This window comes from Protobothrops mucrosquamatus, unplaced genomic scaffold (genome assembly GCF_001527695.2).
Source record: "Protobothrops mucrosquamatus isolate PMUCROS unplaced genomic scaffold, P.Mucros_1.0 scaffold_279, whole genome shotgun sequence".
Classification (NCBI taxonomy): Eukaryota; Metazoa; Chordata; class Lepidosauria; order Squamata; family Viperidae; genus Protobothrops; species Protobothrops mucrosquamatus.
This window is the reverse complement of record NW_015386355.1, coordinates 391,695-410,295: the sequence shown is the minus strand read 5'-3', so window position 1 is coordinate 410,295 and position 18,601 is coordinate 391,695. Positions and strand designations below refer to the sequence as shown.

General features: G+C 39.9%; 1 protein-coding gene across 1 annotated transcript; it reads right to left on the bottom strand.

Moving 5' to 3' along the window:
- Positions 1–1,838: 1,838 nt before the first annotated feature.
- LMOD3 (leiomodin 3) lies at positions 1,839–11,231 on the bottom strand. Its single transcript, XM_015831762.1, has 3 exons — positions 10,730–11,231; positions 5,441–6,808; positions 1,839–2,414 (listed from the first exon to the last, which is right to left on the bottom strand). Exons 1-3 carry the CDS (start codon positions 11,021–11,023, stop codon positions 2,388–2,390), a joined length of 1,689 nt encoding a protein of 562 aa, XP_015687248.1. The 5' UTR covers positions 11,024–11,231; the 3' UTR covers positions 1,839–2,387.
- Between the last annotated feature and the right edge of the window lie 7,370 nt (positions 11,232–18,601).

Below are 18,601 nucleotides of genomic sequence, written 5' to 3'. Positions count from 1 at the left end.
CGCTTTTACAGTAGCGATGAATGCATTGTTGAAAAAGCTGAAGGATCTAGTGGGGCAAACTGCCATGGAGAAAACTATGCGGTCACTAAGAGTTGACAACAACTGGATGACATGTAACCACCTAATTAATCAATCAAGAAACATGAAAACTAAACTCCATTTGTCTAGATTTATAAAAAATATATATCATGCTTAGAAACTTGCTGATGTTGGTTTAGTGCCTAAGGCTGTCAGTTCTAGGCTGATGACTAGATGGTAACAAAGATATGGGAAACTACAGATAGTCCTTGACTTGCCACAGTTCATTTAATGACTGTTCAAAGTTACAACGGCACCGACTTATGAACATTTTTCACACTTATGACCACTGAGGATCCCGGTGGCCATGTGATCAAAATTTGGGCACTTGGTAACTGACTCGTATTTATGACGGTTGCACTGTCCCTGGGTCAGGTGATCCCCTTTTGTGACCTTGCAAGCAAAGTCAGTGGGGAAGCCAGATTCACCAAACAGCCAAGTTACTAACTTAACAACTGCACTGCTTCACTTAATAATTGGCAAGAAAGGTCATAAAATGGGACAAAATTCACTAAAGTAGTGTCTCGCTTAGCAACAGAAATTTTGGGCTCATTTGTGGTTGTAACTCAAGGACTACCTGTAATTTAGTGGTTATCCATATTTTTTGCTCTACCTCCTATTCGTAACTCTTACTGCAACTCTACCTTATATGCTTGTTTGCCTCTAACTTGCGGACAAGGTCACAAACAAAAACTAGCTCCTTACACTACTGATGTAGTGTGGTGCCTGAAATGGAACTGAGGTAAGACTGGGAATCAAATCCAGGAGCCAATATGGTGAAGGAATGTTTCTTGACAAAAATATCCCTGAGTGTTGGAAAATTCCCAGTCAAGACTGCCCAGTTCTATCACCCACAAAAAACTGAAAGCTACCTTGGAGGTCTTCTAGTCCAGCTGCCTGCCCAAGGCAGAAGACTTTATTCTATCCCAGACAAATGGCTGTACAGTCTTTTCTTGAAAATGTTCAAGGATGGAGCACTCACAACTCTGGGATGCAAGCTGTTCCATTGGTTAATTGTTCTCACTTCAGGAAATTTTTCCTTAGATATCCAGATTGGGTATCTCTTTAACAAGTTTCCACTCATTGCTTCTTGTCCTGCCCACAGGTGCTTTGGAGAATAGGTTGACCTCCCCTCATCTCTGTGACCTCCCCAAGTACTGGAAGATAGCTATTATATCACCCCTAATCTTTCTCTTTGTTAGGTTAGACCAGGGGTAGGCAACCTTGGCTCTTTTATGACTCGTGGACTTCAACTCCCAGAATTTCTGAGCCAGCCATGCTGAGGGGAAAGGGAGAGGTTTCCAAGCTGAGCCATGCTGGCTCAGGAATTCTGGGAGTTGAAGTCCACGAGTCATAAAAGTGCCAAGGTTGCCTACCCCTGGGTTAGACATCTTATTCCCAGCTTTCAGACTTCTTATCATCTTGCTCTTCTCTGCACTTTTCTCAGCATCTTTTTTTGTATCATGGTGACCATAACTGAATGCAATATTCCAAGTGTGGCCTCACTAGTGCAATATTGACTGATTCTGTCACTTCTTGTGATCTTGATGTCCCTTTGTTGATACAATCTGGGACTTTATTGGCAGTTGGAGCACACTAATAGTTCAGACTTAAGTGGTGTCCATTAGAATGCATAGATCCCTTTTGCATTTACTACTGTTGAGCCAAGTTGTTATCATAGTTACTACTGTTGACCTAAAGATGTGATATCCAGAAAGCTTAAAAAAGAACATTCATTTTAAGAAGAGAAGCTCCTACTATAAATATATAGCAGGCAGTATTTATACAATCTCCACAGCAGTTACCTCAAGTTAAGGACAGGTATATTCATCTGAAAGTTGCTGTTTATTTCTCTTGTAACATCCTTCATCTAATAAAAATAAAATTAGTTGTGATTAACAAAAGGATATGGTTTTAAAACTGGCAGGTATGCCACACAACTTCAGGTGAATGGAAGAATGAAACAATAATACCACAATAGGATGCCCAATGTGCTTCTGTAAAATGTTAGAAAGGTCATAGGGAGACAGTACGTTTTACTGAAGACCTGATGACCGTGATGGCACAGTGATTAAAAGAGACAGGTGAACTAGCCCTTTCCACTTCTGCCTCTCCCAAAAATAAAAATACATCTGGTTGCTTGAAATCGTAAGTCAGCAATCATCACTTCAACAGACCGCATGCTTTAAACATTGTTCCCATGCTTTCATGACACCCAACTGAAGGAATCAATTCCTGAAACCCTCTGAAGCAACGCTTGGATAGTCTGGTCATTTTTCTAGTTGTTTCCTTCAGCAGAACGGGATGGTTTATTCCAACTCTTTGGGAACAGGTACCTGTGGGAATTGTAATAAAATGCATGAATTGGAGAAGGGAATGGCCAGAGAGAAAGCTTTTAAATGATAGAAACAGCATATACATTGCAAAAGACACAATAAAGTTGAAAACCATTTCTTGACTTGCTGTCCGGCAAAACATATCAAAGCAGCTCTTATTCAGCAAAACATATAGTGAAGCTATTTTTCTTGAAAGTAACTTGGTTGCAGAAAAATGCTGTTCAGCAACTCAGGATTTTGCTGTTCCAAAAATAAAACCTTTGCTCTGGTATCCCACACCAAACTACCGTATATTTCCACTGCACAACAAAGTTGCTACCGTATTGAATGCAAGTGACATAATAAATCAGGGAGGCAACATTCTGGAATCACATCTTATCACATTTTATGTATACTGCTCAAAAAAATAAAGGGAACGCAAACTCCCTTCAGTTCCATGTTAAAATGTTCCCTTTATTTTTTTGAGCAGTATATCTGGTAAAAATCCTTAACCTCGTTTTCTTTTCCTATTTCATAGGCAGCTAGAAGTTGAAAAACATTCCAATGCACTTATATTTTTCTTTTTGTCTCATGTATGGTATTTTATGGACAGTATATGTTACACACATAGGGGAATGATAGCTTTTAAAAAAAATATATAATAGTTGTCATCACTTTTTTGGTCAGATGTATCTCAATGCAATTCCTATTTTAGGTAACACTTAACTAGATTTCCCAAAAGAATCTGACAAACAAGAAAATGTTAATACTGTCAGTTCTTCCCACTTGCAAGTAGAAATGTATTGTCTCTATGCATATTTAGAATAAATTGTAAATTTTAAAATAAATTACATATTTTTTCTTCCCAGCTAATGTACTGATCCCCCCCATTCAATACAAAAGTTAGAACTTTAACTTGATTACACCCAAATCTGTGTCAAAATGTGACAAAGTCTTTATCTCAATGCAGTTTTTGTCTTACACTCATTACTAAACATATTTTCTAGGCTTGATTTGCAATTCCTGTTCTGGTTGTTGTTGTTTTTTCATTATGTCTAGCCTTTATCAGGCTAGAAACCAGGAAATTGTGAGTACTAGTCCTGCTTTAGGCATGAAAGCTGATTGAGGATCTTGGGCCAGTCATTTCCTCTCAGCCCAACCCACCTCACAGGGTTGCTGTTATGGGTTAAGTAGGAGGGGAAAAGAATATTAGGTATGTTCACCGCCTTGAGTTATTTATACAAATAATAAAGGCAGAAGGTAAATCAATCAATTGATCAATAACATTTGAAACTGACTAGGATTTTCCTACATTTTCTCTTTTGGAAAGATAATTTACCCATAATGCCATAGCGCAAAGACCTACCATTAGCTGTAGTATATACAGCTTTGGCTTGGATCTTGGAAACTTATATCTGCACTTCTGAGGGTGGCGTAATTTACTACTGGGAATGACTTCGCTCATTAACAGGTGCAACATACTGGCCTTGTCTCAAGTGAGAGCTTCTGAGGCATCCCAATCAATCTAAAGAGAGACACTGAATCCAGAGCTGGTTCGGTATGAAACCCAGCCTGCTGTGTAAATGAGAAGGGGGGGATTGTGGCAGAAAATGCACCTCGTGTCCTACAGTGCTTTCAGTAGATGGCCTTTAAGAAGCCTCAACTTTGAAGAATTTGTAAACATTCTCAAGTGCAGTGGTTAGAGAAGGAAAGATCAAACCAGGTGAAGCAGCAAACTGTTAGCTTTCTTTTATCTACTTCCTTGAGTGTGTGCAGGTGCATGCATGAAACGCAGAGACGTGTACTTCAAGTACTTTAAGTTGAAGCCCATATAATGCTATTAGAGATACTTATAAAATGTTGTAGTATCATTTTTGTTTACCAGATTACCTTACGCTAGACGTCACCATTGATGGGCAACTTAGAAACTTACTAAGTCTCCTTGTTTCTATTGAGTATTCACCCCTTGACAAGAATGTTCCTAAGATCACAGGCCAACACGTAGAAAGCCATTTAAGCATTATAGAATGCTTGTCTGCATGGGCTATTTCTGATTCTAGTCAAAGAAAGATTTATTCTGCCAAATACGTTATGAGCAGGTGCATATGAAAAGATCAGTTTTATCTTCTACAGTTATTGTTGTAAAATGGCTCGTATGGCTGAGCAGAACATAAATCAGGAGCAGATAATAGATTTCTAAATCATCTGTAGGAGATCAGTAGGGTTTCTGTTTTTGTTTACTTATAATGATTTAGTAATGATGGCAACAAAATGCTTCCCTCCCCCTTACTTATCCTTGTAAACGTTTACCCTTGTTTACAATTAGAAGTTAGGGGAATTAGTAGTCATTTTGCTGGCGCCTCCTCCCCTCCCAGAGTTTTGGAAATGTGGTTTCCATAATCTGTTGTCTTGGCTATGATGGAAGCTGAAACCCAAACTTCCTGCAGAGTATGAAGCTGTTTATTTCTGTGCTGAAGCAAAGAAATTGAATAATAATTTAAAAATAATAATTCACAAACTAGTTTTGTGAAGGAGAAAAGCATTTATAGGTAGTCCTTGACTTACAACCAGCAGTAACTGTCCAAAGTTACCAACAGACCCCCCCCCATCCCCAAAAATACTTACAAGCCAGTTCTGAAGTTCTGATGGCTGGCCCTACATTTCAGATGCTTGGCAAATTGGCATTTCAACCATTTGCACGTGATCATGTGACGGTGATTTACAATATTTTTTGCCCAAACCTGACTTTTACTTCCAGGTTTTGGTTAAAAAAAAACCCCAGTGGATTTGCTTAATGATCACAGCATTCATTTAACAATCATTGCAAAAAAGGTAGTAAAACAGGTCCAGCCACATGATGACCTGCTTTATGACCATTGCCACATGACAGTAATGGGCATGTTCCATTACCATCGTAAGCCAAGGACTACCTGTCAATACTAATCACATTTTATCAGCTGTCAATTCTGCCTTTTCTAAGAGCAGCAATCAAGTAAACAGCCAAGACTGCAAGACATTCCTTCCTCCTCGGGCCACTCCATACTTACCGGTTTCAGATAAGCTACGTTACTCTGACGAATATCTTTAAGTAGCTTGTCTCTTGGAGTGATGTCAACCAAAGGAGGGGGCCGCCTTCTTGGAATAGGTTTTAGGGTCTTAATCACATCTTTGAGATTAGTTTTTTCAGCTGGCTCTACATATTCCTGGATAGAAGGTTTGCGCTGGACTCTCTTGAGCTTCACTATCTTGAAAGCCGGAAGGTCACCACTGCTTTCCTTATCTGGCTCTTCTCTTCTAGCAGGTTCCTCTCTTCGGCCAATCGGTGGGGTTTTGGGAACCAGCTTCATTGGAGGCTGCACTGAAAGAGGCATCATTGAAGCCGGTATTGGTCCCCCTAGCAATTCCCACATCCCAGGAGGCAACCCAAGTCCATTCTCCAACATAGCGATGAGTTCTTTCTGCTGCTTTAACTGTTGCAGTTTCTGCTCCTCCATCCTTTTCTGTCTCTGCTTATCAAGGTTTCTACTAAGGAGATTAGTGACCACCATTCTGGGTCCTGGAAGTTCAAAGTGGTAGCCTATCTTAAGAAGGGTAGGGTTGGCTTTCAGGAGCCTGGCAATCTCCATTTCTGACTGATGACCCAACATACTTCTCTGATTGTGGAAACGTAGTTCTGTAAGCTTCTCGTTGTACTGAAGGCATCTCATGATGGCAACAATCCCTTTACCTGAGATGAAATTGGAATCGATATTCAAAGTGGTGATACTCCTATTTTCACGCAGCATGTTGGCCAAGGCAAAAGCTACATTGTCATCTGCCCCAACGTTGGCTAAACTGAATGTTTTGATGTGCTTGTTCTTCTTCATGGCATTGACAAAGTCTACCAGCATCTCCTTGGGGATGTTCTCAATGTTGTTTAAGTTGAGTTCTGTCATTTCTGGGTCATTTCTCCGGACTCTTTCTAGACTCCCTTCTAAATTAGTTTGATTTCCTGAAGGCCGTGCACTTAATTTAATAAAACTAGTATCTAGAGCTAATTTTTTGGGAATATTTAGCTTTGAAATTTTCTTTTCATTTTCTCCTTCTTTTTCACTTGATTCTGTGTATGATCCTTTAGTTTCCTGGGTGCTCTTGCCATTCTCGTGAATTTTTTTTGTTTCCATATCTTTGTTCTCTGATTCTTCTATTTTCTCTTCTTCTTCTTGTTCTCCTTCTTCCTCCTCTTCCTCCTCCTCTTCCTCCTCTTCTTCTTCTTCCTCCTCCTCCTCTTCCTCCTCTTCTATTTCTTCGTCTTCCTCATCCATTTGATTGTTCTCTTTGTAATCCTTTATATCTTCATTTGCAGCATTACTGGCCATTGGCTTTTCATTGCTACTATTGGCAATATTTTCTTCAGGGTGTTCTCTGATGGGTCTCTATAAAAACAAAATGCTAAGAGCTGAAATAATTTTAAATAGTTTTACCACATCATTTGACCAAGACTTAGAAAGGAAGATTTACAAGTTCAAAAGGCACCATAATATACTTATACGTTACTAAAATTTGCATTAAGCCTTTATTTTTCACATTTTTGAACTACTCATCTCAGAATAACAGAATAAAGAGTTGGAAGAGACATTGGAGATCTCCTAGTCCAACCCCCTACGCAAGCAGGAAACCCTATACTATTTCAGACAAAATCTCCCTTTGAGAGGGACTCTGGGCAGTATGCAGTAAAATGTTATATAGGGACAATATATAAACATTAAAAATTTAGAAGGAAACAAGGATGATTAAACACTGTTAAAATTAGTTCAAAGGTGATGGGAGAGCTGTCAGGGCATCAGCCTGCCTCAGAGCTGTGTGATTCTCTAGGGCAGGGCTTTTCAACCAGTGGTACGAGTACCACCTGTGGTACATTGGCACCTGGCAGGTGGTACGCGAACATCCTAGAAAAGTGGTAGCGGGGGAGGGGAATGAGCTGAACCGGTGGCAGCACCGCACAAGCCTGAGCGGAAGCGCCAGGATCAGTGCCGCTTTCCAGCTGATCGGCATTTCTTCAAGGCTGTCAGGGCTCAGTGGAAGCACCAGGATCAGCACCAGGCTCCAGCTGGAGCTCGGCGCTGATTCTGGTGCTTCTACTGAGCCCTGAAGAAGCACCAATCAGCTGGAGCTCAGCACTGATCCTGGTGCTTCTGCTGAGCCCAGAAGAAGCGCCGATCAGCTGGAATGTTGCAGCATCTCCAGGGTCTTGTGATTTACATTCAGATGCTTGGCAACTGATTCATATTTATGATGGTCACAGTGTCCCAGGGTCATGTGAAGTGACCAAAACCTGCTGCAACCACCCAGCAGACGGGGGGAGGGGAATAAAAACCAAACACCCCCCCACCCCACCCCCGCTGCCAATCCTCAACAGAAATGCTCACAACAATGAAAACCTTGGACAGGAGGAAGAGTGTCGCCGGGCACTGTCTTGCTCAGCTGTGGCTTGGGGGGCCCTTTTTTCAATGCCATTGTAACTTTGAACAGTCACTAAGCAGACTGTTGTAAGTCGAGGACTACCTATACTTTATCACTTTTTTCCTTTTTTTTTTTTTTGGGTCATCAGATTTTTGATACCTTGCTAGGCGACTGGTGGTACTCGGATGTTGCCATATCCTAAAAGTGATATAATGGGTGAAAAGGTTGAAAAGCCCTGCTCTATGGTCTCCACACAAGGCCGCAGCGCCATGCTTTGACTCCTTTTCGGAAAGCCTGGAGAGTGGGGGCCTGCTTCACCTCCAGGGAAAGAATATTCCACAGGATGGGAACAATAGCAGAGAAGGCTCCCTTCCTAGACCCTGCAGCAGAATTTGGGGTCTGCAAAATACCGTTCCTGCCTGACTGGATGGGATGAAGTTCTGAGACTCAACATCCCCACTAGTGCTTCACAAGTGCATGGAATGAATATGCAGGAATTCCTATTATCCATTCATTTATACATATGATGTGGCTCTCCAGAGCTACTTTGTGATTTATTTATTTTTTTAAAAATGCATCCTGTCTATCGGATTTTTACTGTTTGGGAAGAGCATTTGGTTATTGTTTTATCTGTGTTCCCCCCAACTGAGTGTACTAGTTAATGTTTTATTTGCTACATCTATATATACCTTTAATGACAAGATTATTTTTTAAAAAAGAAATCACTATCTTTGCAGCAGATTTTCAATGTGCTTCTGTTTTTATTGGTACATTTTTCTACCACTACAGTGCATGTTACTACAACAATTCCTTAGCTTTTCATATTCAGAAATTCTATATATGCATATTTCTCTCTCTCTCTCTCTCTCTCTCTCTTTTTACCATTTTCTGCAATTGAGTCTCCTCAGGCTCAATCACCTTTCTGGCTTGCCATTCAGAAAGTTGATGTGGTACAACATAATGTTTGCAGCACTTGGTTGAAGCACTGAGCAAAGCTACACCCCTATGCTCATGCTGTGTGATTTCTTAGCTTGAATGAGCAGTAATAGAAAAACACCATTTTGCTCTCAGACTTTAGCACTCAACTTTCTCTGTACTGATATCTGGTGTTTCACTGATGTTAAACCATAAGACAATAGTTGAAACACATCAAACAAATTAGAAACAACCTAGAAAGTGCAACACTTTGTATATCATTTTCTCTAAGGAACTAAGTCAATGTTTCCAAACCATGGCAACCTGCAGATATGTGGTCTTCAATTCCTAGAATTCCCTATTCAGTTTGATCATTGCTGATAAATTCTGGGAGTTGTAGCCCACACACTTAGGAAATTCATGGGAGATGAAGTCAGACATATCAGAAGACACTGAAAGAAGGTCTAGATCGACCATTTCATGGGGGTCGGCAAGCAAGGCTGTCCGCCATTTTTTTGTCCGCCATTTTTTCCCCTTTTCCAGCGGGTGCCTTACCTCCCTTGGGCTGGGCCAGCTGGTGGTCGGCCTGCTCCGTCTCTGCCGCTTGCCAGCTACGCCTCGGCCGGCGCAGGGGGCGGAACCACGGATGCGCGGCGCTCCTGGGCAGGGAAAGTCCTTGACTTACGACCGGTTTAGTCCTCGACTTACGACCGGTTTAGTCCTCGACTTACGACCGGTTTAGTTCTCGACTTATGACCGGTTTGGTCCTCGACTTACAACGGTTGGGGTCACGACATTAAAAAGGTTGAGAACCACTGGTCTAGATACTATGGCTTAGGCAGGTTCACTTGGCTCTTTGTGGAGGATGGGCTTTATTAGGTCCTTATGAATTTCTCCCCCCCCCCCCATATCTTCCTGGTTTGGTCTGATAAAAATCTTGTGAAATATTCTTCTCCATATAAGAAAAAATTTAGTTTGCATAATTTAATTAATCTAATAGCTAGTTATAGTGGTGCAATGGGTAGAATGCAGTATTGCAAGAAAATTCTGTCCACAGCTCAGAGTTCGATCCTGACTGGTTCGAACTCCAAGGTTGACTCAGCCTTCCATCCTTCCGAGGTCAATAAAATGAGAACCCAGATTGTTGGGGGCAATACACTGACTCTGTAAACCGCTTAGAGAGGGCTGCAAAGCACTGTGAAGCGGTATATAAGTCTAAGTGCTATTGCTATTGCTATTTTTATTAAACAAATTTATTCAGCTGCCCAGGTAAACAGGAATATAAACACAATAAAATTAGTAAAAAAAAAGCATTTTGGAATTTTAATTATTAATATAATAGGTTGGTTGGATTGGGATTTCAAGATTATTTAATAGATAATAGTTTTTTATATTTTTGTATCAGGTAACAGTAAGTAGTAGAATATCATGTATTTTAGACTGTTCTGTTTAAGTTCTTTTTTTTTATTATTCAACCAGACTGGAGATGTAAATTTTATCCTAGGGATCCATAAAGTTACCTGAACCATAAAAATATAGAGCCAGGAAAGGTTTGCAGGTTGAACCTGCTGTTTAGTGCAGGAATAATACATTATAACATTAGTATGTTTTAGTTTACTACAGAAGTCCCCAACCTTTTGGGCACCAGGGACCGGTTCCATGGAGAGAGGTTTTTCCATGGACTGGAGAGTGCGTGGTTTTGTGTGCTGCCTGCATCCCATGGATGGGGCTTTGTTTGTTTGTGCGGCCTGGTTGCTGGCATGCTGCGGCCCGGTACTGGTCCACGGTCCTGGAGTTGGGGACCCTTGGTTTACTACATGCAAAAAATATTCTAAAACCTCTTTTAAAGTATGCACATCTGCTAAAATGCAAGACCTATTTATTGAAAATGGCAGCATGCTAGCAGGTGCTGATCAAACCCTGTGATAAAATATGGAATAGCACCTGTACACAGAATATTTGCATTTCCTGCTCCTTACCTCTGAAGGTAATAGCGTGACAGGCACCCTTTCATCCTCATGCATTCTTCTGGAGGCCTTCTCCCAATACAGGTAATCAACAAGAGATCGATGATCAAAATTTCCTGTCGGGGTTTTTTCCGTCTGATCCTTCTGTATCATTCCGACTGGCACTTTGGGGTCTGGAGCCATGACTTCCATTTCACACTGTAGTTCCTTCAGTTCTTCAGGAGAGAGGTTTGCTAAGATTTCATCTTCATCTATCTCTCCCGAACAGAAGTCCTCTTGGTCAGAGTTTTGGCTGAGATCAGACATGTTCTTTATTGATTAAAAAAAAAATAACCACGGGGGCAAGTATTTGGGAAAAAACAACAACTGCCCGAAGTAGTAAAAAGGATAGTAATTCCTTTGGCAGCCTTATGAAAAAATCTTCAGTGTTCCTAGGTGTTTGTGTGTGGGTATTTTTTTCCCCTCCGTCAGAGAGAATAACACAGCTCTGTCTTAGATGATGCTTCAGGAAGAGTGAGGGAGGATTGAAACATATGGTACAGCTAAATTAAGCAGGCTTAGCTGGAGCAAGAAAATTTATGGAGGTGCTGCCATATTCTGTTTTGAGTAGCTTATGTCAGCTGTGTAAGCCCTTTTGACATTTTGGTACAGCTGCTCAGGGCATCACCATAATCATATTCTAGAGGATTCCCGTAGTTACACAATTTTAAATGGCTCATGATATATACGCAGCTTTAGAACATGAGTAAATGATGGCTTGTGCATGAATTGTATTTAGAACGGTAGAGATTTTAAAATTTGCATCGGTGACCTTATGAACCAATAGTTTTCACACTTGATCCGGAGCTTTACAGCTGTTTCAAAATGATTGATTTACGAAGGCCAGATTAAATGACATTGGCAAATACCTCTGTTATTATTGACCCCAGAACTAAGGGATGCCTTTGAGTCACTAACAAATCAAGTGGCCAGCATAGCAGCAGCAACAGCACTATTAATTGCAAAAGAAAATGAAAATAATATTAGAATGTTATAATGTACGTTGTTCAATGTTTTTGAAGAATTGGTTGGATCTCATAAAAAATTATAAAGATACCAGATCTGGTGTGAAAGGATCTGTACCATCATTAATTGGTAGCAAGGAGATACAGAAAATTCTTTCTGCTGTGATTTGGTGGTCATATGGATTGCCATATCTGGTGGCTTTACAAATTATCTATGTAGAGCAACCAATGGGCAACTATCTACTGTATTTTGTTCAAAAATCTGAACGTTGTTAATTATTTGGTTCCAAATAATTGGAATTGGTTTTGCCCCATTTTATGACCTTTCTTGCCACAGTTGTTAAGTGAATCACTGCAGTTGTTCAGTTAGTAACAGGGTTGTTAAGTGAATCTGGTTTGTCCATTGACTTTGCTTGTCAGACGGTCTCAAAAGGTGATCACATGACTCCAGGACATTACGACTGTCATAAACATGAATCAGTTGCCAAGCATCTGAATTTTGATCACATGAACATGGGAATGCTACTATGGTTATAAGTGTGAAAAATGGTCATGTCACTTTTGTCAGTGCCATTATAACTTCAGACAGTCGCTAAATGAACTGTTGTAAGTCAAGGACTATCTGTAATAATAACATATCAAGGCAGATTCTCAATGTTCCTACTTACTCTTCATCACACTACTTAAACAATTCCATGAAGAACTCTATGATGTATTATCTAGCAGAGAATAGTTGTAAAGCAACTACTTATTCTTGTTTAGACTGTAAGCATGGACTAGCATGAATTTCATCCCTCTGTCACCATGGTGGGCAACCTATAGAATAACATGGATGGAATGTCTACATTCAGCGATGGACAATCTGTTCATCTAGGAGGTGGATATCAACTCTCAGCAATCCCAGCCTGCATAATAGTAATAAGAAGAAATATTAGGACCTCCACAATGCAAATGTGGAGCGCAACAGGTTTCCTTGCTGTCAACCTTGTGAGGTAATCCAGACAAGAATATAAGTACACTCAGATGAACTGATCCTACTTTATTGCAAAATTACATTAACATAATCTTGCAAGACTCTGTATTTCTCCCCTCTCCACCCTAGAAGGAACCCCCTCTAGTTTTCCAGTAGTCTCTGGAAAACTAGAGGAGGCCCTTCTGAAATGCTTCTCATGCTTTCCCCCCACCTGAAGACTGAGTTGTCACTTATCAGACCATTACCCTTGCTATAGGGCTTCCTCCTGTCTCCCAACATACCTCTCTACATACGTATCTCCCAACATACCTGTCTACATATGTATCTCCTAACATACATTTCTACATAACATCTCACCTGCCAAGATGATCACTAAGTGTAGCCTTTGGCAACCTGCAGAAGATATTGATGGAGCCAGTTCCAGTGTAAGCGCTACTGCGTTAGCAAAAGGCAATGGCTACTCATGGAAAATTAAACCACAGTGATTGTTAATAAACTCAGTGAACAACTTGGTTCCCGACCTAACTTATCTGCACATCTAACAGACATTGATAGAGTTCCTAGATATGTTACATCTGATCTCATTGCCACATACCAGTTGAACATACTTCTCTCCACAACAAATAAAAACGACCTTAGCAACCAATTGGACGTGCTTGATCGCTTGATTCCGAGCCATTTGTTCTATTTTATATCTATTTTGCTGAAACAGTTCTGACTTAACAGAAAAATTAAGTTCAAAGAAAGCCAATATGGAATGTTATATTAACTGCAAGGTACCCACAGTAACCAATTATGCTCACGTATTTTACTTTCTGCAACAGAAAAAAATACTTAGGGATGGAGAACTTGCAGAATCAGATGTTGATACGTAATAGGGGCAATCTTCAGCATAGGCACTGTGCTTGTTTATGTAGCAACTATTATTTTTTTATTAAAATCATACTGTACAGAACAGTTGTTTTTCAGCCCTGCATACACAGACACACACACATAAATGCACATCAATATGAATGTCCATAGGAGATATCATTTGGTTGTTTATAATGCTTTCAAAAGAGAAATGAAGAACTGGACGTATGAGACCATCTTCAATTACACTGGAATTGTTTAAAGATCAGCAGAGTATATTGTGATGGGGAGAGATTACAGATCATCCTCGACTTACAACAGTTCATTTAGTGATTGTTCAAAGTTATGACAACGCTGAAAAAAGTTATGACCAGTGCTTTTTTTGAAAAAAAAAAAAAGTGCCAGAACTCACACATGTCATACAACCCAGCCTTGCCTACCCTACAAGGTTCCATCCAAAAAAGGTGCCGGAACTCCGTTCTGGGCATTCTATGACAAAAAAAGCCCTGGTTATGACCATTTTTCACTCTTGCAATCATTGCAGCATCCCCCTAGTCACATGATCAAAATTCAGAAGCTTGGCAACTGACTCACATTTATGACGGTTGCAGTGTCCCGGGGTCATGTGATCACCTTTTGTGATCTTCTGACAAGCAAAGTCAGTGGGGAAGCCAGATTCACTTAACAACCATGTTACTAACTTAATAGCTGCACTGATTCACTTAACAATTGACAAGAAAGGTCATAAAATGAGGGCAAAATTCGCTTAACAAATGTCTTGCTTAGCAACAGAATTTTTTGGCCTTAATTATAGTCATACGGTGAATGAAAACTTGCCTTAGATGTCAAAGTGGGATTAGCTAGTATTTAAACAGGAATCTTTCCTGCCAGTTCTGGGGAAGCTAACAGTGGCACGTAGAAATCATTTGAGCTATGGATTTTCTTATGATTTGGTTTTTATCAGGAAATTCAGGTGTTTAACTGAAGACAAAGCTAGATGTTATGGCATAGTTGGCAATTGTTAAAAGTGTTTTTTAAAAGTGAAGTCATAATGCAAACTCTGCTCTTTTCAGATATGATTTCATAAAAATAAGCACTGCTTTCATCTTTACTCTCCCTTGCCTGTAGATGCATCTATTGCTTAAACAGCCAAGTTCTAAGCCATTAAGCTTTAAAGCAGTGTTTCTCAGTTTTGGCAACTTTAAAATATGATGACTTCAATTCCCAGAATTCCCCAGCCAGCATGCTTTGAGAAAGCTTGCTTTAGGCTTCCGGTGAGCAGGCGACCTCGTCGGACGCAGCTGTAGCTGCCTCCTGCCTGTTTTTGCGTAAAAGCCGTTTTGACAGCGAGCACTAGCTGTCAAACGGCTTGATACCTTTCCCCTGGGCATAAGGGGATCGGTGAGCTGCCCGGGGTAGGAGTTGAGTTCCCGAATCGTCCGATCTGGACGATGTATGTTAGAACTCCTCCGGAGCCCCGAGGACCCTCCGCGATCCAGGACGCCTTCGCTTCGGCGAAGCTAGAAGCCGCCGCCACCGCTGCAACTTAAATTTAACTGTGAGTGACTATACGCAGACAAACCGACCCTGGAAGTTTGTTTCTTACTTTGGACTCTACTCTAACTTGAGCTATTTTGATCTTCCCTATACTTGGGTTGGATTGTGCGAAAGTGAACTTAAAATGGCGATGAATGATACTTTCTAGCGAGAAGAAGTGAAAGTGATTTCCGGTTTGGAACTTTTGCTACTTTCAATACTTTCACTATCTGCCCTGGACTAATTGTTTAAAAGACTCTCATACAGATTGAAATTTTAATATTGTTAATATGGCTTCGAGAAGATTGGTGCCAACAACTGCAAAACCAATTTCATCTCCGACTTCTCAGCCGCTTCAACCAATTCCTAAGCCGGTTTCACACCCGCCACCCCCGCCATCTTCTTCACCCCCGCCGCCCTCTGGTAAAGAATTACAGGACTTTATGTTTCAAATGACAGAGATGTTTCAAAAAATGGATGCTAAAATTGAAAATAAGATTGACCAATTAATACACCAACAACAAGAATTAGTACAGAAACATGAGGGCTTTCGTGTGAATGTGACAACTGCTTTTCAAGGTTTGGCTGAATATGTGGACGGAGTGGCAGAAAGGGTGGAGGAAAATGAACAGAAGGCTGAAGCGAGTGAACAAAGATTGGATTCGATGGAGGAGAGTTTGGAAAATGTTAAGGGTGATGTTTTGATTGCACAATTTCGTGACATGGAGTATGCAATTCGGATCCGCGGGTTGGCTGAGGATCCAAAAGAGAATTTAAGAGAAATAATTCCAGAAGCACTCATGGATGCCCTGGCTTGTGGGCAAGAAATTCATGGGGAGATAGAACGTGTTTTCAGGGTAAATTCGTGGGTTGCTCGCCAGAAACAACTGCCAAGAGACGTGGTCGTTTATTTTACAAGAAAATCAAGACGGAATGAAATAATGCAGCTTTTCTTTCAACAAAGATTCAAGATTTTAAATCAAGATATTATTCTTTTAAAAGAAATCCCAGCGAAAATGCTTAAAGCGAGACGAGATTATGCTTTCCTGGTGCAGGAGCTTAAGAATAGGCAAATAATTTTCAGATGGGATGTACCAGTGGGCATAATTGTAACGGTGGCTGGTAAGCGTTACAGAATTAATTCGATTAAAAAGGCGAAAGAATTTATGGTGTCTGTGCTGCAAGCGGAGTGTCCAATTACACCTCAAAAGGTTGATATGGTTGAGCATGCGATTGTGGACCTCCCTTCTGCTTCCGGCGCTAAGGATGTAAATGGGCGTTCAAAAGATGATGGAAAAGAACAAAGAGTGACCCGCGCAGCTCACAGACGCAAGGAGAAGGAACAACTGACAGCCCGCCAAACAGCTGAGAGCTCACCATCTGCCATTTCAGAGCCAGTAGGTGGCGCTCGACCTAAGGTCTTTGTTAAGTCTTATGCTTCAAGCATTGCCATAGGATTGAAATCTGCTAATGTTTAAGATTTCATCTTGGAATGTGGGGGGACTTAACACACCCCATAAAAGACGCAAGATTTTTCATTATTTAAGACATTTCAACAATGATATTACATGCTTACAAGAGACTCATATTGTGGCTAAAGATCAGAAATTAATGCTAAATGCCAAGCTTGGAGATTTGTTTGTTGCACCTGCTTTAAAGAAAAAAGCTGGGGTTGCTTTATATATAAAAAAACATCTTTCACCCATTTTAAAAGAAGCTGATAAAGAAGGAAGATTTTTATTTGTGGAAATAAATTTAAATGGAAGAAAGTGTTTAATAGTGGGGGTTTATGCTCCCAATCAACTGTCATCTCAAAAATTATTTTATAGACAACTACATCAGAAGATCGTGGCTTTGGATTATAATTCTTTGATTTTTATGGGGGACTGGAATGGGGTACTTGACACTTTAAAAGATAAAAAGACAACTTCTAGGGATGTGGCCCTTTCCAGACTCCCCAAGTCCTTTTTTGCAATGATGGAAGATCTGGAGCTGGTGGATGTTTGGAGATCACAACATATGAATGAACGTGACTTTACCTTCTTCTCTCACAGACATGAGTCTTTCTCAAGGATTGATTTTGTTTTGTTATCAACTGACTTGCTTATTGACTGCAATAAAACAAAAAATTTTCCTAGAACTTTATCAGACCACAGTATGGTATGGGTAGAGATAGGCCAATATAAAAAAAGGAAATCCTGGAGAATAAATGAAAACTTGTTTAATCATGAGGAGAAGCTCAAAGTTTTGAAGGACTATATGGAAGAGTTTTTTCAACTTAACCTGAATAAGGATACCCCTATATATACTGTCTGGGATGCAAGTAAAGCTTATTTGAGGGGGTCTGTTAATTTCTATGAACAATGCACATAAACGTAAGCAAATACAGAGTAGAATAAACTTGGAAAAAGAAATTGGGATTAAAGAAAAATTATTATCCCAGCGGCCAACAGACATCAACTTGAAGGCTTCTATTAAACTACTTAAGGATCAATTTAATATTTTAATTGCTGATCAGGTGGCCACCAATTTGAAGTATATCAAACATAATACATTTGCTAATGCAAATAAACCAGGGAGATGGTTGGCCTACCAACTACGCAAGAGACAGAAAACCAGACTTATATCTAAAGTTGTGGTTAAGGGCCGCGAGGTATATCAACATGATTTGATTAAGAAAGCGTTTACAGAATTCTACTCACACTTATATGCTGCTGGGTCTATAAAAATTGAGGATATTGATAAATACTTACAACTTTCATCCATATATAAACTTACATCAGAACAACAGAAATTGATGAATGAAGAGATCACTGCAGATGAAATTCTAAATGCAATTAAACAATTGAAAACTGGCAAAGCTCCTGGTACGGATGGTTTGACAGCAATTTATTATAAGTCTTTGTCAGCTGAATTGATTCAACCTTTAAAAATATTATTCAATAGAATCATGTTGGGAGAACAAATACCACAGTCGTGGACAGGAGCTTTTATATCTTTGATACCGAAGGATGAGAAAGAGATCTTGGAACTTAAGGATTACAGACCTATTTCTTTGTTGAATGTGGATTATAAAATTTTTGCAAAAGTTTTGGCTAATAGACTGATGCAGATATTGCAATATTATATACATGATGACCAGATTGGTTTTATATCTGGAAGATATATGAAGAATAATATTAGACAAATTTTGAACTTATTGGAATATTTGGATAAGAATAATCAAGTGCCATTGGCTTTTATTTTTTTAGATGCGGAGAAGGCCTTTGACAAATTGGACTGGCAGTTTTTAAATAAAATATTGGACTATATGAATTTTGGAAATCAATTTAAGACAGCCATAAAAGCGATATACCAAAAACAATCTGCTCAAATAATTATTAATGGAGACCTGACAGAACCTATAGATATACAAAAAGGCACCAGACAAGGTTGTCCACTCTCTCCATTATTATTTGTACTGTCTTTGGAAATTCTGTTGTCTAGAATTAGAGAATCACCAATGATTAAAGTCTTAAA